This window comes from Pinus tabuliformis, chromosome 3_2 (genome assembly GCF_031772625.1).
Source record: "Pinus tabuliformis cultivar Carrire ecotype Pingquan chromosome 3_2, CPIR1, whole genome shotgun sequence".
Classification (NCBI taxonomy): domain Eukaryota; kingdom Viridiplantae; phylum Streptophyta; class Pinopsida; order Pinales; family Pinaceae; genus Pinus; species Pinus tabuliformis.
In genome coordinates this window covers 986231613-986258282 of record NC_142302.1, presented here as the reverse complement: position 1 = coordinate 986258282, position 26670 = coordinate 986231613, and the positions used below count along the sequence as shown (strand labels likewise).

At 39.0% G+C, this 26670-nt stretch overlaps 1 protein-coding gene across 1 annotated transcript in view; it reads right to left on the bottom strand.

Moving 5' to 3' along the window:
* Nucleotides 1-5247: 5247 nt before the first annotated feature.
* Nucleotides 5248-26670, bottom strand: part of LOC149183923 (Ribosomal protein S21 family protein) — a 90529-nt gene continuing 69106 nt past the window's right edge. The window contains exon 2 of the mRNA XM_089417315.1: nucleotides 5248-5543. Coding sequence (XP_089273441.1) covers nucleotides 5534-5543 — 10 coding nt within the window. The 3' untranslated portion in view covers nucleotides 5248-5533. The remainder of the gene's footprint in view (nucleotides 5544-26670) is intronic.

Here is a 26670-nt window from a genome sequence, read left to right as displayed (position 1 = left end):
ATTTCCAATCAAACAATTGGTATAGGAATTACTAGATATGTACCATATGGTTTTGAGAAGTTATGGCCTTCATTCCCAATCAAATTAGGAATCTATATGCTGGATAACCGAAAACATGCTAATATAGAAGCAACAACATTGGATTCTATAAAGTTGTTTGATATAGCTTTCAAAAAGCATGATCCACATAACATTGTCTAGGAATATATGGTCATGAAGGCTTACCTTTTGATGAAGTTTTTCAAGGTGCCAAAAAATATCAAGAAGTTCTTGAAAGAATTCAATAGATCCCAGAAGGAACTGTTAGAAAAGAATGTTTAGCATTTCAACAAAGAAGAAAATTGTCCCTAGGTAGCAAATTCATGTTAGAGGTCAAACTCCAGCAAACTCAAGTTCAACCAATATCTCAAGAAAAATAAGTTCAAATAGAAGGGGTTTAGAAAGAGAAAATTCAAGCATAGCACGTCTAGACAGAGTTTCAAATAAAAAATGTATATTCTCAACAATCTCAAATAGAAAAATGCAGATACAAGTAATTCAGACTCAACAAACTCAAATAGGACAATTCCAGACACAGGAATTACAGAAAGAAATGCAAATTGAATTATAGTTTTAGCAAATTCAAGTTTAGATGTTAAACACACCTGCATCAAAAAATGTTCAGGGTGATCAACCAGAAGAAAGTACAGGAATTATTACAACAGCTGTCATTTCTAAGGCTCCTTTATCTGCCTATCCAGGAATTATCTCTCCCAGTATCATCTATGTAGATTCTATTGAACCAATCAAAAAAGAAAAGTTCGCCACAGCAACTATTTCTTCAATGGTGCTAAAAAGGCTATCATTAAAGGAAAACCAAATAATAGAAAGATAGAACGAAAAGAAACATCCCCAACAAAGTAGGTAATGATTTGGGATGCTTCAAAGCTCAGTCAAGAAGAATTTGCTGATGAGATTATTGATTCAATAAGTGCATTCACTCATGTGAACAAACAGTCTATTTCAGAGACCTTAAAGAGACCATTAAAAATAAACACAAAATAATTAAAAATATTGAAGATAAGCTATAACAACAACAGACTCTAATGGAGGTCAAGAATCAAAAGGAAACTTATTTGCTTTACAAAAACATTAAAGATCGATTGAAAGATATTGAAGAACACTTCAAATAGGAAATTCAATAGTTATAGAGAACTTCTACAGTTTCAATCGCAGAAAAGGATGCTCAAATTGATCAACTAGTTTCATAGGTGATAGGCTTAGAGGAAAAACAATTTGATGTTGAGTTGTTCAGAAAAGAGGCAATGACATCTAATGAACAATGCAGATTGTCTTGGGAAGGATTTTATCAGAATCTAAATCAAATTCAAAGTCAAAATAAAACATTGAATGGGTTCTCTAATGGCAAAAGAGGCAAATTGTTTGAACGCAGTCATGCACAGAGTGTATTCAGTAAATTGATGGATTGGTAGACACAGTCCAAGATGGCACCAAAAAATATTTCAAAGATCTCAGAGGAAGATAAATGGAAAGCTTATATTGGCCTAGACAATTGGCCTCAAAAACTCAATGCTTCTCTAAATCAAGTTTCTAATGTAATCAGATATTGTTCCAATCTCCATTGATAGTGTAGTTGATGTGATTATCAACTTCAACATGCCAAATGTGAAATTCCTAGGGGAGACCATTACAGGGGATTCTTGCATCACATATATCTAACAACAAAGAGAAACTGAAAATTCAATTCGAAATTTAAACAGACGGTCCATGCAGTCCATCAATCAATTGTTGGTCAACCCTATGACTTGTACAGAAGTGGTCAATAATGCATGCTCTAAACTCTATGGAGAAATAATTATTGTTGTTGAAAAGGTTCACTGTTATAAAGTTTAAACAGATATAAAACCTGCATTACTATTAAGATATTAAGTTCTATTGTATTGGTTGATCACGGCTAATTAAATTGATGACTATTAAAGTATAAAACTTTGGTAAGTTTATTATTCATTTACAGATTTACTTATGTTTCCCTAATTATTGTTTAAATTCAATGGGTTTTTTCTTGGTTTACGCAGTCTACTCCCATTTCATACTTTATTCAATTATGCTCCAAGGATAGAATAAATCAGCATAGAATGGAATAGCCAATTTATTTTCTTTTTCAAATAGATTAGAAATGCATTTAGAATTTAAATAAATTTCAACAAAATCTCCTCTCATGGAGCGATCTCTTGAGTTGGCAATTGAGGCCACATAGTAGTGAGAATCACTATCCTAAACGAGTATAGGCCTAACTGAGACCTTGATTGGGTGATTTTTCCAATTGTTTGCTAAGACAGTTCTAGGGATCAACACCAAGTGATAGTTGTTGAGCACACACTTATACTGAGAACACTTATACTGAGAGTGGCGGGTGAATCAGTATAAAACAATTTTCACTTATTTAAATATTCATTATGAAAACAATCTCACATGTAGAACATGAAGCACAATATATAGGTGGAAACTTTTTCAAGCAAAAACCACGAAAAATATTTATATAATAGTTCTTTGTAGGCACCAACCTACTAGAGACTCCAATCCTCCAATTTCAAGTATTTGTAGGCACCAACCTACTAGAGACTCCAATCCTCCAATTTCAAGTATTTGTAGGCACCAACCTACTAGAGACTCCAATCCTCACATTTCAAGTATTTGTAGGCACCAACCTACTTGAGACGCCAATCCTCACATTTCAAACATTTGTAGGCACCAACCTACTGGTGACATGAATTCCCACTATTGAAAGTGTTTGTAGGCACCAACTTACTGGAGACACCAATCCCCACTCTATTGTTTAGATAGATGACACTTCTAGATCAATATCAACTTTTGGTCTTGATCAAGATCTGAGCATCATTCTGCAGTATCAAATGCTATAACTAGCACATACAATTTGGGTAACAATTCAAACCACCAACAACCAAATGCCACTAGCATACATTTGAGTGATATGTCCTACCTCTTATTAGGACCTCAGAACACCGAATAGATCGACAAATCTGATTTTACATTAAATCTAGTGTAACTGTCAGCTATTGAGGGTGATCTCCCTATTATTTGACATTACCAAGCGCTTGCAAGTTGAGACTCCAAATTTGAGGCTTATATTGACATATAAAAGAAATACACAACATTGTTTAACAATAAAATTGGTTGGAAAACCTACTCTTTTTCAATCCTCAATATAAGAAACCTTTCTGTCATCTGTCTGGAAATTTACTATCAATTGACAGCACCAAACACCGAAACACCAGAGGATGGGATACGATGCACTAGTGCTTCATCCCATTGTAACGAATGACTATTAACAAGAAACTTCTTGTTTCTTAATGTCACCAGCACTGGAAGGGATCAAAGCTTTGAATTTTGGTGTTATATCGACAAACTGGTGAAAAGACAAAATTTGGGTAACACTTGAAAACTTTACAAACCAAGACTTTTTAACCCGAATGATGGAAAATATTTCTGCCAATTGTTGATAAAATTCCTATCAGTGGATGGAACAAAAGCATTGGGATACTAAAAGATTTTTGTAGGTGCACAATATAAACTCCTGGTGTGGATCAGTCTGGTGTGACAAACAGCACCTGTCAGCAAATTTGTTGAATGATGACACCATCAGTCGCTAGGGCTCAAAACTCCAGAATTTCACTTTATAGTCAGAGTATCAAGAAAACCCCAAAAATTGTTAACACAAAGTTCCTGCAAAACCAACCAAAAATTTATGCCGCTTGTTGGAAATGTATCTATCACTTGACAGCCCCATAGCACTAGAACGCCAAAAGACCAAAGGATCCAAATAATGGGACTTTATAGAATTCTCAATGTGGCCAAGTCTTGGTTGACAAACTTAATTGACATAGAAATTTCCATTAACATATGGCACTAGCATATTAAAACACCGAATAATCCAAAAATGAGATTTCTGGAGATTCCCGGTATGGAGAAGTCCTAGCATAATGGACTTCAGTTGACAAACTTTCTTTCTGTCATGTTCTCTCATTAGTTGACGAAACCAGACACTGGTGGACCAGAATATTGCATAAATATTATCTTTCTAAAACTCCGATATAGCTTCTCCCGGTGGAAAAAATTTAGTCGACATGTAAATTTATTTCAGTTGACAGAAATGGAAAAAGCTTGAAGATTTGGTGTTTTTGTGTTGAATACCTTTGATTTGGTGAAAGAGATTCTCAACTGAATTTCATGAATAAATAGGGGAAACATTCGTGTTCATATTTTTATGCCTCATATCTCCTCTTCGCTCAGATCACACCTCAAATTTCACCTTTGCACATATAATTCCACATCTTCCACCACTTATCTCATGCAAATGTACTCGTTTATTTACAAGGATTTGATGTTTATGGCTGGGCCGACTTGTAAAACTTGGCTAGGTTGAAAAAGCAATTAGGCTAACATCAAAATCTAGTAATCTGGTCTCCCCCTGACTCAGAATGATTTCCACATCAGCCTAATCCTGATTTCACATCAATGATAACACTATATTCAATAATCTCTATCTTTGTCAGAGATCGCAACCATAGCCATTTGTGCACTACTATTGTAGAACTCCCCCGTCTGCAACTTCTACCCCGATCTACAATCTCTCCCCCTTTGACATCGATGGCAAAGCAATGTTCCCCAAGCTTGTGCTAACTTTTGTTGATGATTTCAGAGGGATATCACTCCCATCTTCTATCTGAGATATTCAAATGTTTCTCTGGGAATGGTTTTAATAAGTATATCTACATCATGTTCCTTGGTAGCAATATATTCTAGCTTGACACTTTGTTTGGCAACCTATTCTCTTAGAAAGGGGTACTGTATGGTAATATGTTTTCTCCTTGAATGCATAACAGGGTTTTTTGAAATGTTGATTGCACTTGTATTGTTGCAAATGATTTATATTGATTGATCATATTCTACCATGGTATGCTTCAATACTTGCTTCATCCAGAGAACTTGAGAGCAACATGATGTTGCTGCAATGTATTTGGCTTTAGCTATGGATAGAGAGATGGAAGTTTGTTTCTTAGTCAACCATGATCCCAAAAAAATACCTAGAAAGAATGCTCCTCCATTCATACTTTTCTTGTCATCTATACTTTCTACCCAATCTACGTCTCTATACATTGTTAAAGTAAAGTCGTAGTTTCTTCATAACCTGACTCTAAGTAACTTAGATGTAAGGACAACATAAACTGACTCTAAATAAACATATCAATACATTCTACAAACAAGCATACATGGAATTTTACCATTTTTCTAAAGTTGTAATATTTCACTAATGCAGTTGTTCGAAACCATCTGAACCATCCTCAAAGCATTACTGTATTTATAGCAGTTATGAAAGTTGTTTCACTCAAAATTGACATAAACTAGCAATACTAACAGAATTTGTGCCAACAATATCATCATAACAGTTGAAAAGGTGGCACTCCATAAAGAGATGTATACTCCAACTTTTGTTCCAAAGAGACGTTTGATCTCAAAGCCCCCTGTAGATGCATTTACAAGCAACAAAACAAGAATAGTTAATCAATGAATCTAAACAGAGAATATATAAACCTGTTGCAATGCACACAACTATGAAATGTTTATTTTATATCTAGCCAATCATTATCACCTCACAATTCATCATTGAGACCTAATTAGAAAAAAAAAAATGCTTCGACCCTCTATTTTCTGGCTGAAACTCATTTCCCAAATGAAAACATGCCAGGTCCTACCAGGAAACTTCACGAAATGTTTTGTGAGCCCATCCATTTCAGAGAATGTAATTGGTTTTCAGGCTATTTCCAACCTCGGAAAACTAAACCACATGGCCATGGGTTTCAGAGTCCCACATATGATAAAAATATATAAAAAAAGGCTTATAAATTCTTAACAAGAAAAGAGAAAAACAAAATTGAAAAAAGAAATCTTTGAGATATTTGATTCTTGCTGCATCAAGCTAATATGAATTGTATCACACTTTTAAAGCACAGGCTATGTAATCTTCTCTATGAAGCTTTAACTGTTTTTGTGGGGTGCACGGGACAAATGCCTCATTGCAATTCTCTTAATGGCGATATAAAAGTATATATTCCTTAGTCCCATAGAAAATATGTTAACTCATTAATTTCAGTCTTCCTCAGTGGATGACATCATTCAATGAACATTCACTGACTATCGTTGTGTATGTGGCTGTGATATTTGGTATTTGTCTTGTTGCATTGAACTATGAACAAATGCATGCACACCCTCATATATACATGCATCCATATATTGTTGTGTTAAAATTGGCAACTAGGGCCAAACTCCATGTGGATCATCTTATTAATGGCAGCTGATATTTTTCTTGGATCCCTCTCATCAAGAGGTGTAAAATTGATCTAAACATCATCCGATTCCGATAAGTATTCATGGAGATATGAATTTATTTGTGTTATGGGACAATTCGTCAAGGTCGGCCAGCAACCAAATAAACCCCTCATGTGCTCAACGTTTTAGTATAAATAGAAGAGGTCCTCAAGTCATTTGGACTCACTCACACTCTTGTGATCTCTCTCTTCATTCTGTTTTGGGTTTTATGAAAGAGAGATCTAGAGGGAGTGCCCTAGTCTAATACGCTGTCCTAATGAAGATCAAATCACAGCCATGGAAGTAAAGGCTATACGCTGCCCTAGAAGAGATGCCCTAGACCCTAACGCTGTCATGGAGGAGTCCTATACACAGCTTCTTATATGCTGCCATGGAGAGCCCTAATTACAGTCAGGGAGCAGCCCTAGACGTGGAGGAGAAAGGGTCTTCTAGGAGTGTCTACGCTGCCCTAATTTACAGTCAAATGCAGTCACGGAAACACAGCTAGGAGAGGCTGAACGCAGGTCTATAAGAGACCCTAAGATGCTGTCCTAGGAGAAGTCATCTAGACGCAGAGGAAGGAGGGTCTTGTTATGCCCTAGCCGCAGAAAATAGGAGGACTAATGCAGCCCTCTAAACGCAGTTGAATGACTGTATAGAGGAGACCTAACTCTATGGAAGACAGGCCTTAAAAGCTGTCAAGAAAGGGCTCCTAAACGCAGTCAATGTATGATCTAATATGCACTTATGGAGAGCACAGATCCGCTGATGTATGAGGCTCTAAACCGCAGTCTCAAGAGGTCTCTATGGTGCCCTAGGACGCAGTCATATATGCTGCAACAGGAGGCACGTATATGCAATAAAGGGGAGGCCTTAATCCGCAGTAAAAGGGAGCATCTAGCCACTATCAAGGAGACCTAAGAAGAGGCTCCTATCCGCTGTCCTGAAAGTGCCCTTAACGCTGGCCAAGGTGAAGCCATCGTAGAAAAGAGAAACCTTAGCAGCAATGAGGAGGTCTGGCCGCAGGCTTATGGAAGACCCATGAACTGTCTCTCATCCACAGCTAGAAGGGTTGCTAAGTCACAGCCAAAGGAAGCTTCAGCATAGCTGTAGGTGACAGCTCACTGCTGTAGATGTTAGTACTATGATAAAGGCTGTTCCAGGTATGAGAATGCTTGCAAGTGGAAGTCACAGTCATAAGGTAAACTTGTGTGATGAAGGAGTCTGCACTCAGACTTATCTCAGACCATGTAGGGCTGGCTTCAAATGATTGGATGCTAACATTCTGAAGCACTGATGATTATAAAGACAGTTACTTCTGTGTTGCTATGTGCTAGGCCATAGGCCATAGCATCATAGCATGGGTCTCTTAGAGCTGCTGTATTCATCAGAGATTATGAAGATTAATAGAGCCACAGATGCCCTCATCAGATCAGCAGCTCTCCACTGTCAAGGGACATGCTACAGTTCTATCAGTGATTGAAGACTGTCATGGCAATTCAGAATTGCATCTTAGATTAGTCATTATTAACATAATGATGGACTTACTGCTGTTGTCATAAAATCTCAGATTTATCTATATGCACTCTCTCTCTCTGCTGAACTATTGAAGAACATATAAGAAGAATTGATCAAGGGTTTCCCCACATTGGGGTTTGTCCCTGGCTAGTGCCACATCTTGTGTCCTCTTGTCTTGGCTTGTCTTCTGTGATTTATGTTTATATTCTATCTGCAGTTTACTTTAATGCTGATGTGATTGCTAATCCGGAAAAAATATTGAGCTAACTGTGAAAATTGAAATAAATTGTTCAAAGCATAGAACATACCTAAACTTAACATGTTGTCATTTCCCTGCTTCTAAATTTTGGTGATGCTCATTTCTGAGAGCATTTCTATTTGGAAATCTTTTGTTATATTCCCATTTCAGGCAACTTAGATTAAAGCCCAAGAATTCTTCCAGTCGGTCAACATACCCATTTAGTAGAACATTCATCAGGCAATCAACATACCCCATCTAGTAGAACATACATGCTTGTTTCTTTTGTTATGTTCCTCTAGATATTATAGCATTTTTCTTTCTAATTAGTAGTTATCTTTCATCTCAAAGAAATTGGATTTTAATTTCTTTCAGCTTTAGTCTGGATTTGGAGAGACTATAAGTACAGTATCTGTTCTTTGATACTGTATTTATAGTCTGTCCTTCAGACTAAAGTTTGCAGGCAGAATAGCCAGCAAAGAAGCAAGCCTTGCCATAATCATACAGAACCATTGCTGAATCGGGCGTATGCTGCAAGTATATACTCAACCCTATCATACTGTAGCCGTATTATCAGACATCTGAATCTGCTGTAATCTGGTTTTCGATACTGTACTGGTAGTCTACTTCAAGTTAAAGTACACAGGCAGAACAGTAAGCAAAGAAGCACGCCTTGACATAATCATACAGAAACAATGCTGAATTGGTTACATGCTGCAAATATTTACTCAACCATATCATACTGTAGCCATATGATTGTATATTTCTGGTATATGATAGGGGTTTCGGCGTAAATCACATTATTAATCAATTGTCGACGCGTTTCAAACCAACAAGTGTGGTTCATCGTCAGGACAAGTTGAAGAACCAGATCATGGCTGCATGTTAAATAGGGAGAGAGAAGATCATCCAACAGCTATATTTGACTAGAAACAGCTATAGGAGAACAGGAAACGACTATATTTGACTAGACTGGACCAAAGGATAGGGACAACGGCTATATTTGACTTGACTCGACCGAGGGATAGGGATAGGGAGAATTAGTTTAGATAATTTATAAGTTAGTTATTTTATTATTAATGAATTGTATCTAATTATTAATTGGAAAGGTTTATTATAACTTAAATCATTTCAACAATTAACGCTTTGGAGAAAGAATATATTACTATTTAAGATAATATTTATAATTAATTTTATTCAAAGGCTCAAATATTAAAATTATATTATTAAAAGTATATGGAATGAATCAATTAATGATTTGTTAGAAGAATAACTAACTTATTTAGTTAAGTTAATATTAATTTTTATTTGAGGGTTCAAATATTAATATAGTATCAAAAGTATATGTAATAAATAATTTGTTAGAAGAATAAGTTAATAACTAACTTATTTAGTTAATTAACCCAATTTATTTAATAATAACCCTTAATATTATATAAGAAGTAATTCTATATTAAAAGAAAAACTAATTCTAATTTTTTAGTCATTTCTCTTATAACCCCGAGGAGAAATGAATTAATATTTATAATTAAAATATTCAATATTGTAATATTATTTGGACTAAATGGTTTATTAGAAGATTAACAGATGAAGTTAGTTAAATAACATAATCTCTCTAATTAAAACCTTAGGAGAACAATTGTTGATAGTTATTAATAGTTATTGAGAAATAATAATAATAAATAATAGTTATAATGTTAACTAACCTATAATAATAATAGTTATTATAATAATAATTAAGTTAATTATATAATAAAATTTTACAAACCTGCGCTTATTACCAAACCAGAAGGGAATTAAATAAGATTACTAAACAAACCAACAAGAAATCGAATAGCGAAGACGAACATACTAAAGGATAACACAAGGGGCGGGCTAAGAAGAAAGGGCAGGGATCCAGCAGCTGCTAATTTTCCAGCCATCGTCCCTATTGAGATTGATCAGCCTCTTTTCAATTTCAATGGCCTCCCTAAATTTCCGGTGATGAAAAGGGGCAATCTTGGCAATAACACAGGCCTCCTCAATGCATATGTGATGTTTAGTCTTTTCTGCATGTTCTGCCAAGGCAGAAGAACGGATCCTCCCATGTTTTATGTCAGCTGAGTGCTCATGAATTCTTTGATTAATGGAGTGCCCTGTCTCACCAATGTAGGGGGTCCCACAAGAACAAGGAATAACGTAGACGCCTTTCATGTCCTTGGGGTCAATAGGGTCTTTTACTGACCTAAGGGAGTTACGAATGGTGTTAAGGGGTCTAAAGGTAGAGGGAATATCATGCTTCTTAAGGATCCTCGCAATCTTATCAGTGGTCCCTTGGATGAATGGGAGATGAACCCCTGATACCCTATCCTTATGGTCTTTCTACTTGACTAAAATAGTTTATAAGTTGACCACCCTCACCATTAGTATCATATTATAAAAATGGCTCCCAAAAGGATCATATACTCTACACAGATCATCATCATTTATATAGGGCCCAAGATATGGCATTTCAAGTTGAGCACTAATATTAGAACTTTATTTGATCTCAGACTTTTGTGATCCATATTGATTTTTGCAACTGACTTTCGGATAAATCATATTAGCAATATTTGATGGTCGACATTTCGAACCTTCTAATGAGGTTCATCCTCAGGACCTCATTAGAAGGTTCGAAACGTCAACCATCAAATATTTGCTAATGTGATTTATCTGAAAGTCAGTTGCAAAAATTAGAACTTTATATTATGGCGTAGTTTTCTTTTGTGTATCATGACTAAATTTTGCCTTATGTACATAAAATGTTAATAGAATAAGCAAATTATAGCCGTAAATACTACATCTCCAAACTTCAATCGTTGGTATCATACTTTAGATTACTCTATATCGCATACTTTAGATCACTCTGAGCCATGGCTATAGCATCATCAACATATGTTTCAAACCAAATAACTATATAAAACTTCCCAGGAGTCCACAGTGCAAACCAAATAGAATCGAGATGAAGTACTAGAATGACCCCTCACCATAAGCATGGAGACAAGTGGCAAGAATGGAATTGGCATTGTAGCCATCTTTCTATGGCATCCTTTACAAGACACAGTAAACTACCAAATTCACAAAGCCCATTGAGCTAACCATAAAAGTTGTGTGATTAAAAAAAGAATAGGTATAATACCCATTTTTAAATCATAAATTGGTTTCCCCGACTCATAGTACCCATGTTAGAAAAGAAATGAAAAAAGGTTGAATCAAAAAATGATGGCATTTTGTTAATCCAGAATCCAGAACATGAATGCATGAAAGAATATGGCATTGCTCAAAATTATATGCATGCTGAGATTATATTCTGAACATCCAATATTCTTGATTTCACTCTCATATTCTTTGCTTTGTTTGTTACATTTGGGCCTAATGGTTAAGAACATGTGTTTCTTTGTAAGGGGCCACAGGTTGAAATCCAGAGGAGGGTAGACTATGTACACCTCCATAGACTTTAGTAGTCAAATCACTAAGCATAAGAGGGTCCCTAGTCCCACAAAAAAGGGGGTTTCATACACGAATTTGGTGTCGTTGAGAAATCTATAAATAGTTAGGATGATTTCTCTTATACTTGATAACTGCTTGTGATGTCTTTTTACTTTTTCTTACTTATTTCTTCTTGTATTATTATGTTATTCTTATCATCAAACAACTATCAAAACAAGAAGATCAACAGTACACAGGAACACAAGATATAGGCTGCAAGCTAGGGCCAAAACCTCTCCACTTGAGAGGAAAACCCACAAATCTCTTCTCTTCTTATAGATTCTTCAATTGACGAATTCCAAAACCTCTAGACCAAGACCAATACCCTTCCAAGACCAAGTCTGACCTTCCTGATGATGTGCTTCCCTTGTCCAAGTCAAACCCAATCAAATCTCTTCCAGCAGCACAACTTCGACCCCCAGCTACAAAATTTTGGCCTCTACTGCAGGTCTGAAATTTTTGGCCCTTCCAGCAACAGCTACCTTCACACGTGTGAGCTGAATTAGGGCTTCCAGGGCTTCTCTTGACCTTCGCTTGAGTTTCTCTTTCTTCTAGGGCTTGAAGATGACCTAATGAGCCTTCCTTCAACCTTCTTTATGCACTTTCTCCAAGTTCGATCCTATAGTAGAAAACCATAGCCCAACAAAAACCCTAGTCTCCATCCTTTGCATGTGTGAAGAGAGAGAGAGAAATAACCCAAACACTTGTCTTCGTCCTTCTTCCTTGGCCTTCTCCTTCTTCTCCTTCGCTTGAATGATGAGAGGATTGATATCCTAAGGAGGTCGAGTTCCTTCCTATATATAAGCCTCCAAGGTGAACGAAATGCCATAGAATAGGCCGACATGGTCTTGGAAGGTTTCTTAACACTTTAAAATACAAAAAATAATTACTTTTACAAGTTACAATGTGCCCAATGGGGTCTTCTTTATATGACAATGACTCTTTTGACTTCTCGACCCTTCATTGAGCTTCTGATTAAAAGTGTAAGATCCCAAGTACATTGTTACATGAATGAAACAATGTATCAAATAATGGAACACGAAGCCACAACTTGCTTCTCCAAAGAATGATCTATCTCCTATATCTTACAAGAGAAGCCAAGGCAAGACCTCTAGAATCTAAAGCCTTCCAAAAGCCCTTTGCTTGAGTTATGAGGAGCTATTTATAACAATTGACAATGACCTTTGAGCTTCCTCATGACTCTTTGACTCCTATGACTATTCATATTCTATACATGACTCATTACATTCCAATGTGTGGCTTTTCATATTCCACATGTGTCCCTTGGACTTCATTACATAAGACAATTTACAAATGAGACAGTGGCCTAATAAGACAAAACTGATAATGGGACAAAGACTCATCAAATGGATAAATCATTTGCTTCCTCATGGAGTTCACTTGTAATGTAAGTGTGCCATGCTCTGAACTCCTTCGCGATGGCTTCAACCCGAACTGGCAAGTCCCCTTTGTAGCGCATCTTCACCTCCAATGCCTCCGTCAATATGTTCTTGGAGATTGATTGTACATTATTCCACAACCATGAGAGCTTCATGTGTGCTTTGACTGGTGCAAAGGCATACTGCAGAATAATGTCTTTGGTTACCTCCAAGCCTTCTCGTTTCGTTGCCTGCTTGATTTGTTCAATATATTCCCTAATCTCTTGGAAGATGACTTCTCTGCTTTTGATTACTTCAAGAGATCTGATGGCGGGCATCCCATGTTTCTGTGTAAGAGACTCAAACCCATTATGCAGTCGGTTATATGCAACCATAGTACTAACCGACTATGCTCCAAGATGTGAGTAGTTTTGTAGGTGGAGTCTCAACTGAACTCTATCTATTTCTGCAGCAATCTTGTCCTTCTTTTCCAAATGCTGCAAATCATCTAGATATTTGGCAGTCCACTCCCGCATCTGATCGACTGCTTTGTTTGCTATCTTTAGGAGTTTCACCACTTCCTATGCATTTTTCTGAATGCCAATGAGAGGAGCCATGACTACTTGTATAAGTATCATCTCATCATATAGTCGCGCCATGGTATCCTCCATTGGCCCCAACTCTTCTTGCATGGCTATCTACCATTCTACGATGTTAAAGTTGTGTGATAACAATCGTTGGTTCTCTGTTGCAAGATGTTTCGCCTGTTGCTTCACCGCATCAAGTTCTCTTCTCAACATGGTATTCTCATTCAACAAGTACTCAAAGTTATCCTGTGTCACTATAGCAAATGTAACATTTGTCGCCATAACTGCCTCGGATTTCTTCTAGTGTTGGCAGAGATCACCTTCCTTGTAGACATTGAGACTGGATTCTAAGGATCATTTGAGAAATATATATACCTTTGTTGCACGATCCTCTTCTTCAATTAATTGAATGTTACACTACATACATCTGTGACGATGTCTGTTGGTGGAGGTGTGATCCCCATATCCCCAAATGGAAGATGATTGCCTGTGAGAGGATGTTCTTCCTCCATTGGTTGGATGGTATCTTCTTCCTTGAACTACACCTCTTCCAACTCTTGAGTCAATTTTTCTTCTTCCAATCACAGTGTTCCTTACTTCTCCTGGGACTACCTCTACTACTCTTCTTCTATCCCCCTCTTCTCTTTTTCTTCTGCTTGTTACTTCTCCAGCAACTCATCCTGCTAACTCTTCCTCTCTTCTTCTTCTGCTTCTCCTCTCTCCTGCTCTGCTAGGATAGCTCCTAAGTTTAAGGGATCAACTTTCCATTTCTTGTTGCTCTCGCATGTCGAAGAATATTTGATCCTTTTCTTAGGAGCTAGTTTCCTTGCTTGAGGTGTTATCTCCTCCTCCTCCTGCACTTGCAAGTCTTGAGCTGGTGGATCATGGGGTGAACTAGTCTCCATTAGTGGATGTGTCTTCATGTTGGCATTGTACCAATTCTTTATCTTCTCATCTTCTATTGTGGACATTGATGAGTACCCCGTATTGTGACCGATCCTTTGACAATGTTGCCTGACAATTCACCTGGGATCATATCCATGGAAGTATTTAGTGGCGAAATGTAGACGGTCTAGCTCCTGTATCTTTGTTGTCGTAGCCAAGTGACTCTAACTCGTATAGTTTGGTCCTCAATGAAAAGATAGGCCAAGGGGCTTTCTTCCTTCTATGAAGAATTCCTGACAATCCCTTGTCCAACTGATGTGCGACTTCTTGCATGACCACTTTGTTGGTCACATATCGTAGCATAAGATGAGGGGATATCTGACAACTGAAGCACCTGATGTATGTACCCTTTGGAGTTGCAAACCAATCCGCAATATCTCGAAGTGACTCCTTCACCTGATCTATCATGCAAGGAGGATCGATCTCAAAAATCATGTGAAAGATGACTGCAAAGAAGTGTTCAGCTAATTTGTCGTATACGCCTCTGAAGCTTGTTTTTTATAACACTTTGTAGTGGAAGTAAACCAGGAACTTCTCCTCAGGAGTCCAGTTCCAGTTCATTCCTAGGAATGCATACTGTGCACAGATTTCGTCTAAGAGAAATGCAAACATGTAGAATTTTGGTGCTTGGTTCGCTCGTAAAGATGCTTTTGCTTGCCTGACCTAACGTTGCAACTCAAATGATAGGATATCTGCCCAATTGAAAACTTTCCCATGAGTAACTACTATATTGAGCATGTATATCCAATTCTCTTGGAACACCTCAGCGTTCTTAAGCCCATATAACTGACAATACATGGCTATCAAGTACTGATAAACATCTCTGAGGATCTTTGTCGGATAAACTGCAGATGGGCAATGGCGAAACTTGGCAGGCTCTCAACACCATGTTTTGATAACATAAGTAGTGTCAAGGGTTGCCCATCTCGTGTAGAAGTTGTCGTTTTCATATTCATTGGGCTTGAGCATCTTATAATATGTTTGCATGTCTTCACCAGAATAGGTGGTGAGCTGACCACCACTCTCACTGCATAGCACAATGTGAGAATCATCCATATGCGTAATGATCCATTCAATTACTTTTGCACATGGCATGACCAGGAATCTGCATGCGATCCTGTGCATCCTGGACTTCTTGATGTTGATATATGCATGCAAATCTTCTAAGTCCCCGAGAAACCTCTCCTGCATGAATGTGTTGTATATTTTTCTCCATGTGACCTGTGTATCTTTATCAATAAAGCACTGAGTATCTACGTATATGGGAATATTGGGCCTTGTAACTTCCACAGGTTCATCAGTGCTTGCTTCTGAAAGTTCTTTGGAGGTCACTTTGCGAGGTGGCATGTCTCCAACAAATGACGAAAAAGTGGTAATACTTGTAGCACGAACACTTGTTTGGGGCAACACACTCATAGTGACAATATTAGCTTAAAACAACCTAACTATGCAGCAATACTTGTAAATCACGTACAAAGAGCCATCATAGATGATAGATCATGGAAAACTATGAACGACAGCATAAAATAACTTGCATGCATGAGAAAATAGGCATGCAAACTAGGAGGGCGCACTTTCAAAGCATGGAGGAGACGTGCAAGATCATTTGAGGCTTCGTACTGAGCTCATGCGCTCAAGCAAGAGGAAAAAAATCAACTAGGGCGCACTGTCGTACCCTGAAGAGTCGAAGGGATGGAATAAGGGGCCTTCAGGTCTTCCCTATGTGCCCATGCGCTCAAGGAGACAAGGAGGGCGCATTGTCACACTCTGAAGGGATGAAGGAGAGGGTTAACAAGGCTTTGGGCTTTTACAATGCGCCCATGCACTCAAGGCAAAGGAGGGCGCACTATCACATGTCGAAGGGGTGAGTGAAGATGCTTCGTGCCTTCGTGATGCGCTCATGCACTCAAGAGAGGGCGCAATCCTTCGTGGTGAAGAAGTGCGCTCGAGGAAAAATTGATCAAACGGGGTGCAATTTTCGAGGTTGATCGGGCTTCGAGCTCAAGAAGTGTGCTCTATTTGTTAGAAGCTCATAAACAAGTTTGAACAGCAGAACTTAATGTGAAGATGGGGAAGAGAAAGATCTGCAAGGCTTTATAGTTGTCGCATGCATGGTGGAAGATGAAGGGTTTTAAGAATGTGAAGAGTTTTTGCATGCGACAACAGATTAACACTTACAATATGGAGATTCGACATAAACGTCAGCAAACAAACTGAAAAACACAAAATCAACAACAAGGAAAGCAAGATTTGGCAGTGAAACCATGAAATGCAATGGAATGATTTAACATGCAAAACTTACTTGTTGCAATGGTTTATGAAGAGATCCTTGATTCCCAGTGGTGTGCCCAACTCAGATGGAATGATTATGAAAAAAGAAGGATTAACTAAGTTGATTTAAAGAGATTAACATGGAAAATTGATTCATGCATGAGTGCCACTTATCGTCGAGTGAATGGGTTAGTTAAAGAAGTTAAGTGGGCTCCTATTTTCTAGGAGTGTGCCCACATGCAACAAGGTTGGCTCATGCAAGCAACTGGACAAAGCGCAATTCTTCGACATGAAAAAGTGCGCTCATGGAGGGCGCATCTATTCAGCATTAAGGATTGCGCTCAAAGAGGGCGCACTCCTTTGGGCCAAAGGAGTGCGCTCAAGTTGAGCCCATGTCTTCATCAACTTTGAGTGCACTTTAACTTTTGTAAGTTCTTTTCTTGGTTCTTGTTTGTTTTTTCATGCTTTTGTGTGCTTTTCAACTGTGTGCATGGCGATAAGGCAAGTTTCTAAGTCGAGAAATATCATGAGTTCACCTAACCAAGGACTAACTAACTCAAGCACTTATAATGATTAAGAGACGGTGCTTAAGAAACATTGACTTAGGGGGATGCGACACTAGGAGAGAACACATAGATAACAAATCAAACAACATGATGACTCAAGGGGGCTTGAAACAACAGTTATCGTAAGCTCCAAAACCAACATAGGCAAAATTTTTGGAGGGTCGTTGTCGCAGCGACAACACCACCTTAATATGTGTTGCATTTTTTAAATATATATTTGAAACAATATAAAAATATGTGGTGTAGAAATGCACAATTCTATTAGTCACTACCAAACACATTTGGAATACATGACTTAAAACAACCACCCATCAAACCATTAGCTTAAATGAATGCATATATATCAATGCACAATTAGGCTTGTTATTACTTATTCCTCGGTAAAAAATATGGTCTTGCATAAGATAGCCTCATTGTTGGCCACGGGAACACTAGTGAACTTTACATGTTTGACAACAAACAACAAACCAAAATTGAACCACATATAGGAAAAACACGATGCCCCTTTAGGTAGTTACAACAAAAGGAGTTGATACCTCTGTCTACTCACTATCTCAAATAGTGGAGACATATATGTTGATATCGTTGCTTAAGTAGAAGAAATGCATAATATCATAAAGAAGCTTTGTTGGCTAAAAGTGTCCAAAACATCATGCCATCAAATTTGAAGCAACACTAGATTCAAATTTGGTTAATACCAAAAGTCAAAATATGTTTTTTAGCAATGAAAGATACAAGTAAAGTATATAGTGTTATGATCTTTAAACATGATTCACAAACAATATATATTATAGATGCTCAACCCTTTATTTCTCCAAATACCCTCAAGGTAGGGCAACACCATACAATGATCCTATTATGGACGGATCAACTTCGATACACTTGCCTCTTCGAGGGGGCAACCCTCTGATGAGCTAAACTCCAATATAGGCTTCATAAGGACTCCATACTTATTTATAGCTAGCTAGAAAGCCCTAATCATAACCAAATGCTACCTACCTAGTGGAGCATTTTTAATGAGGTCACATTACATTCATTCCATGCTAACTACCATGTAGGCCTTATTTAATAAAAATAACAATAGTGGACACAATGCACTTATATTGAATGGTCACCATAACTACACTATTATTACTCTAATAGGCCCTTCAGCGCCCCATTACACCCCTATCAAGCATCACAACACACCAACCCCCTTCCAAAAGGGTTTCCTTAACACTCGCAGTGAGGAGGTACAACCATAAACCAAGGACAGATGTATGAGCATTGACCACTTGCAGTAGTCTAGTTGTTAATTTTAGGTATGTTCTATGCTGAGAGCAAATTTACTTCAATTTTCCATATTAGCTCAATATCAATTCCAGATTAGCAATCACATTTAACATGATAGTAAAATGCAGATAGAACATAAACATAAATCGCAGAAAACAAGCCAAGACAAGAGGACACAAGATGTGGCGCCAGCCAGGGACAAACCCCAATGTGGGGAAACCCTTGATCAATTCTTATGTTCTTCAATAGTTCAACAGAGAGAGAGATAGTACATATACATCAGAAGTCAACACTTTGACTTGACAAGATAAGAGTAGAGATCTTCACCATGAAGATAACATAATGAGGTAGTTGATCTGAACTCAAGTGAAGGCATACTACTTCAACTGATCCTCCAAGGTGACTCCATCACCATGCTGCACCCATCACTGTGCTGCACCTCATCATCATGCTGCACCTGACACTGTGTTGCACCCAATCACTAAGCTGCTCTCATCACTATGTTGCTCCCATCACTGAGCAGTACCTCATCATCATGTTGTACCCATCATCAACAAGTTGTTGCAATGCATCGTGTTGTTGCTATACATCCATGCCCATCATCACTGTGTTGCACCATGTTGTGCCATCATTATAGTGCTGCACCATGTTGTGCCATCATGTTGTCACCTATCACATCATTAAGTTGCACCATTGTTACAATGTTGCACTTCATTATATCACCCAATATACTACATATATGCTACAACTATTTATACTACCAGCCTTAGCTGCTTGCTATGGCTTATAGCCTAGCAGAGCATCTAGGTTATAGTTGCAGACTCCTTCAACAGGTCCATGTAAACAGTGTTTCCCTCAGTCCTTAATATAGAGACAGTTGCTCCCAAACATGCCTAAGTCATGCCTTAGAACAACAATCTTTACTACTGCTGCCAAGCTTCCTTTGCTGTGACTTAGGGCAGTATATATATCCTTGATTGCGGCATATCCTCGCATTATGACCGCATCCTTTTTGGAGCATCCATTGACAACATACATATGCTTCTCCTTGCTAGGTATAGAGGACTCTTGTAGGACAGCATGAAGGGTCCTTAATCTGTGTTAGGGTTGTCCTCCTTCATGACTGTGTTAGGCCCTTTTGATGACTGCATTAAGGTTAGGGTCATCCCATAACAGTTAGGCCTTTGATCTACAGCCATGATTCTTCTAGGATTGCGGTTATAGTCCTCCCAATAGGATTGTGGCTAGGGCTTGTACTTATAGCAGTTAACACACATAAAAACCCTCTTTAAACTGTGACTTAGAACAGTTTGATAGGACAGCGTTAGGGTTGTGTTCTTTCCAGCATATGAGTGGAATAAGGCCAGTAGATAGGACTGGCATTTAACCTCCTTCCATGACTGTGTTAGGGACAGTGAAGTCCCTCTTCTTGTTGCATATAGGACAGTGTATTGGGGTGCACATAGGTGCCCTTATTCAAGCCTGTATTTAGCCTTCTTACACAACGTTAGGACCTGTCTTTTAGGCCTCCATTATACAGTCATAAGCCCTCCTATTCTCTGCGGCTAGGGCATAATATGACCCTCCTAAATCAGTGTCTAGATGTCAGTCATAGACCTGCGTTTTTGCCCAATCTTTGTTGTGATTCCATGACTGCATTTAGGGCAGCATGGAGCCTTGTCCATGATAGCGTAGAGCCTTCTTCATCATAGCTTCTAGGGCATCTCCTATTAGGGCAACGTATCACCTAGGGCACTCCCTCTAGATCTCATCTTCATCAAACCCAAAACAGAATGAAGAGAGATCACAAGAGTGAGTGTGTGTCAAATGACTTAAAGTCCTCTTCTATTTATACTAAAACATGGAGGATTAGTGGGGGCAATTTGGTTGTTGGCCAACCTTGACGAATTGTCCCATAACACAAATAATTTCATATCTCCATGAATATATGTTGGAATCGAATGATCTTTAGATCAATCCTACACCTCTCGATGAGAGGAATCCAAGAAAAATATCAGCTGCCATAAATAAGATGACCCACATGGAGTTTGGCCCTAGTGACAATTTTAACACTCCCTCTCAACTAGGGAGAACTCCATCTGCCATACTGTACTATCTCTGCCATCAGTGCCCTGCACTGCTCTACTCTGCTCTGCTGAACTATGAAGAAGAAGTGATTGAGAATGTATCATACCATCCTCTACTGACCTGAAGTCAGTCCCATATAAAAGAGAGTGTCTCATTCCACTCTTACTGACCCGAAGTCAATTCCAATAAAGAGAGTGTGTCATACCACTCTTACTGATCCGAAATCAGTTCCAAACAAAGAGAGTGTATCATACCACTCTTACTGATCCGAAATCAATTCCAAAAGAGAGTGAGTTATATCACTCTTACTGACCCGAAGTCAGTTCCAATTGATCACAGATCAATATCATCCTAGCATAGGGAGTGCGGTAGTAACACGATGCGTCCATCGGTACTACTATGGTCCCTATCCTCATTTCCCTACTCATTGGCTAGATGAGAGGTACTTCCCATGAGTCCCAGACTACATGGTAGGATGTCTCAGTAGGAGAAGGATGAACCACTCATCCTGCCTACATAGCAAACCACTAGGGAAAGGCTGAACCACTCACCCTATGGTTGCTCATCACTCCAAGATGTACCCCCAAGCCCCCCGGAGCTCCCAGAGCTCAATGTCCATATCACACAAGACCCTTAGGAGAGAGTCTCTCCACAACTCCTAGTCGTTCTCGGAAATTCAAGAATTTGACCTTTCCCAAGGGCTTCGACAGAATATTGGCGACCTGCACATCAATCCCAATGCGATGGAGCCTTCTTGCTCCTCGATGTACCATATCCCAGATAAAGTGATACCTGATGTCTCTATGCTTAGAGCGATCATAGAACACGGGATTCCTTAACAATCGAATCCCCATCTAGTTGTCACAGAGGATCACGATGATATCCAACACGTGTCCAAACAGCTCACTGAAGAGCTTCCACAACCAGACAGCTTCGCACGAGGTCATACTTGCAGCTATGTGTTTGGCCTCAACGGTGCTCAAAACAACCATCTTCTGCTTCCTGCTTATCGAGGATATCAAAGTTGAACCCAAAGAGAACTAGCACCTAGAAGTGCTCTTGTGATCCTCCACACTGCCTGCGCAGTCAACATTCGAATAATCATACAGCTTCATATTTCTGGCAGTGTATCTCAATCCATGAAAGATTGTGCCCTAAAGATATCTCAAATGATTCTTGGCACCAATCGAGTGAGGCTCAACCATATATGAGCTCAACATGCTAACTGCAAAACATATATCCGGACGGGAGTTCACCAAGAACATCAATGCTATTACGAGTTGACGAAACTTAGAGGCATTTCCCAAATCAAGTTCGGCAGTACTACCACATAACTTCTTAAAGTTAGGCTTCATCGTGGTAGTCACGGGCTTGCAGTTCACCATTCCAAATCCGGAATCCACCTCCTTCTTACTTTTGTAAATGAGAGGATCTGCACCTGTTAGAAAGAGGTCATCCTCATAAGGTACCAGTATGAGAGGTCTATCATCCACAACCTGAAAGCAATGGTTTGGATCGGCTTCACTCCTAGTGAATCTCAACTTCATCAGATAGTTGTCTATCCTTTCATACTAAGCCCGGGGTGCTTGCTTCAAGCCATAGAGGGCTTTCTTCCACCTGCTTACATGAGATTCCTGATCATGAATCTCAAACCCCTTGGGAATGGTCCCCTTGTAAGATTTCCTTTGGTACATCTCGGGTATGTACCTTCATGCTCTTCTTGAATTCAGGCATCCCTGTCACCAACTGACTCACATCGGGTAGGCCCCATAATAAGCAAATCTCCGGTGCTATAGAAGAGATGTGTCAACTGACATGGTCCCCAATGGACTTCCTGCAACTTGATACAAATTTCCAACCCTGAACCCATGAGTAAAAGCATCTTGAAAATTCCATTTTCAAACACGTACCTTTCCATCGATGAATGCCACCTTGAAACCTTTGACTTCCATTGCCGAAATGGACACCAAGTTCTTCTTGAGATCAGGTACATAAAGAATTTCTTGTAAATGAATCGTGCTACTCTCATTCAATTGAAGGGTAGCATTCCCTACACCCTTTCCGGGATAGGTGGCATTGACTCCAAGTATAATCTCCATGATTGTTTCCTTCTCTATCAAATTAGAGAGAGCTTCCTTCTATCCGATGAAGTGCCTTGAAGCACTACTATCAATAACCCAGATTCCCAACGAATCTGGAGGAGAAGTAGTGAAGAGGGTTGAACTCCTCTTGCTTATACGAAACAACATTTGATTCTTCATACCTGGAGATCCTTGCTTTCTTGAAGAGTCGGCCATTTCTTTGATGTCCTGCGTTCCTTTTTCCTTTGCCATTGTACCTGTCATTCCTTCAATCATTGAAGATGCCCGTGGAATGATTGTTATCATCATTTGCTTCGACTTCACCCTTGGTGAATTTGAAGAGGGATGAGGAACCCATTGAGCCTTTTGTCCTTTCCAACTGTCTTTGGTGATTGCTCTTTCACTCTTGCTTGGGCTTTGTCTTCACCTCACCTCTAATACCATGTTAATTTTAGGTATGTTCTATGCTGAGAGCAAATTTACTTCAATTTTCCATATTAGCTCAATATCAATTCCAGATTAGCAATCACATTTAGCATGATAGTAAAATGCAGATAGAACATAAACATAAATCACAGCAAACAGGCCAAGACAATAAGACACAAGATGTGGTGCCAGTCAAGGACAAACCCCAATGTGGGGAAACCCTTGATCAATTCTTCTTATGTTCTTCAATAGTTCAGCAGAGAGAGAGATAATACATATACATCAGAAGTCAACACTTTGACTTGACAAGATAAGAGCAGAGATCTTCACCATGAAGATAACATAATGAGGTAGCTGATCTGAACTCAGGTGAAGGCATACTGCTTCAATTGATCCTCCAAGGTGACTCCATCACCATGCTACACCTGACACTGTGCCGCACACAATCACTGAGCTGCTCTCATCACTATGTTGCTCCCATCAATGAGCAGTACCTCATCATCATGTTGTACCCATCATCAACAAGTTGTTGCAATGCATCGTGCTGCTGCTATACATCTACGTCGATCATCATTGTGCTGCACCATGTTGTGCCATCATTACAGTGTTGCACCATGTTGTGCCATCATGCTGTCGCCTATCACATCATTAAACTAGACCATTGTTACTATGTTGCACTTCATTATATTACCCAATATACTGCATATATGCTACAACTATTTATACTACCAGCCTTAGCTGCTTGCTATGGCTTACAGCCTAGCAGAGCAGCTAGGCTATAGTTGCAGACTCCTTCAACAAATCCATGTAAACAGTGTTGCCCTCAGTCCTTAATATAGAGACACCTGCTCCCAAACATGCCTAAGTCATGCCTTAGAACAGCGGTCTTTACTACTGCTTCCAAGCTTCCTTTGTTGTGACTTAGGGCAGTATATATATCCTTGACTGCGGTATATCCTCACATTATGACAGCGTCCTTTTCGGAGCATCCATTGACAACATACACATGCTTCTCCTTGCTGGGTATAAAGGACTCGTGTAGGACAGTGTGAAGGGTCCTTAATCTGTGTTAGGGTTTTCCTCCTTCGCGACTGTGTTAGGCCCTTTTGATGACTGCGTTAAGGTTAGCATCATCCCATAAGAGTTAGGCCGTTGATCTACAGCCATGATTCTTCTAGGACTGCGGTAATAGTCCTCCCAATAGGACTGTGGCTAGGGCTTGTACTTACAGCAGTTAGGGCACATAAAAACCCTCTTTAAACTGCAGCTTAGAACAGTTTGATAGGACAGCGTTAGGGCTGTGTTCTTTCCAGCGTATGAGTGGAATAAGGCCAGCAGATAGGACCTGCGTTTAACCTCCTTCCATGACTGTGTTAGGAACAGCGAAGTCCCTCTTCTTGCTGCATATAGGACAGCATATTGGGGTGCACATAGGTGCCCTTATTCAAGCCTGCATTGAGCCTTCTTACACAGCATTAGGGCCTGTCTTTTAGGCCTCCATTATACAGTCATAAGCCTCCTATTCTCAGCGGCTAAAGCATAATATGACCCTCCTAAATCAGTGTCTAGATGTCAGTCATAGACCTGCGTTTTTGTCCAATCCTTGCTATGATTCCATGACCGCATTTAGGGCAATGTGGAGCCTTGTCCATGACAGGGTAAAGCCTTCTTCATCACAGCTTCTAGGGCATCTCCTATTAGGGCAGCGTATCACCTAGGTCACTCCCACTAGATCTCATCTTCATCAAACCCAAAACAGAATGAAGGGAGATCACAAGAGTGAGTGTGTGTCAAATGACTTAAAGTCCTCTTCTATTTATACTAAAACGTGGAGGATTAGTGGGGGCAATTTGGTTGTTAGCCAACCTTGACGAATTGTCCCATAACACAAATAAATTCATATCTCAATGAATACATGTCAGAATCAGATGATCTTTAGATCAATCCTACACCTCTCGACGAAAGGAATCCAAAAAAAATATCAGTTGCCATAAATAAGATGACCTACATGGAGTTTGGCCCTAGTTTCGAATTTTAACACTAGTGAACCAAAGTCCCATGTACAAGAGGTGCCACAGCTTAGAAGTAATCCATAAACTTGGATCCCATGTACAAGTGTTCACCACAACAGCAAGGTCCCAACTAGAAGTACTAGCCTCAATGCTCAAATAGTCTAAGAAGCTCAACAATAAACACAATGATGGCTCCTAAGCTTGACATATGGTTGAGCATGGTGCTGCAAAATCCCACCACAATCATGTGGATCCAAACAATTAGAATTGTCCATGTCCAAAAGATCATCCACATAATTGCAAAAGATCAATTGTGGACTTGAAAAAACACTACCATTTGAGACTATGCAAGGTTAAAATTGTTAGAAAATCAAAAAGGCAGAAAGGTTTTCTTATACTTGATAATTACTTGTGATGTTCTTGACTTCTTATTAAGTTTTTCTTTATATCTTCTTTCTTTTAGTTCATCAAGCAATTACCAAAGCGAAAGCACATAAACAATGGACACCAGATATAGGCACTATGCCAGGGCAAAACCCCCTCAAGGGCAAAACCTAGTCAAAATTCTCTTCCTTTCAATAGTATTCTTTGAGACTCTTCACCCTAGTCAAAGACCAAACCTTCCCTCCACACTAAGTTACCCTCCTAGATCTTTGACCTCTCTTCCAGCAACTTTAACTATGTAGAACCTTCCGGCATCAGCGACACTTGGAAGACTTCGATCTCCCAAACTAGGGCACGAAACAAAGAGAGAGAGGCACCAAAATTTCGTTTTTCTTCTTCTCCTTAGACTCCACCCAATTCACACTTCTTTTGCCTTCCTTAGACCCACTTCGCACTTCTCCAACTTCGTTAGAGATATCGAACTTGCTTGAGACAAGATGCTCCAAATGAATTCGGCTTGCTTCTATTTAGAGACTTCAAGGGAGGTCGAATTGATGTCCTTAGGCTGACTTGATCTCTTCTAGGCCGACTTGATGTGGAGGATCCATAAATTATATTTGACTCAATACTAAACCTTTTTACATGATTTAAAAGCCCAAGAAGGGTCTCTTTAAAAGTACAATGACTCTATTGACTCAGAATAAATCCTAGAAGTTCTCAATGGGGACTTTGACCTAAAATATGGTGACCAAGCATGAAACCTGTGCTTTAATAAGTTGCAATAATAATAAAAATTATTTTCTTTATTCTTTTGACAAGTATATTACATGATGACTCAAATACATCAAATGAAGACCGAACCTAGTTACATTTTCAACCAAAAATTGGTAGTCATAACTCGCTTCTGACTTCCCTTAATAATATTCTTACATAAGGTGGAGTAGAGTCATCATAATATAAGGGTGAAAATAGTTATTTTCTTGGAGATGACCACTATCATATACCAACC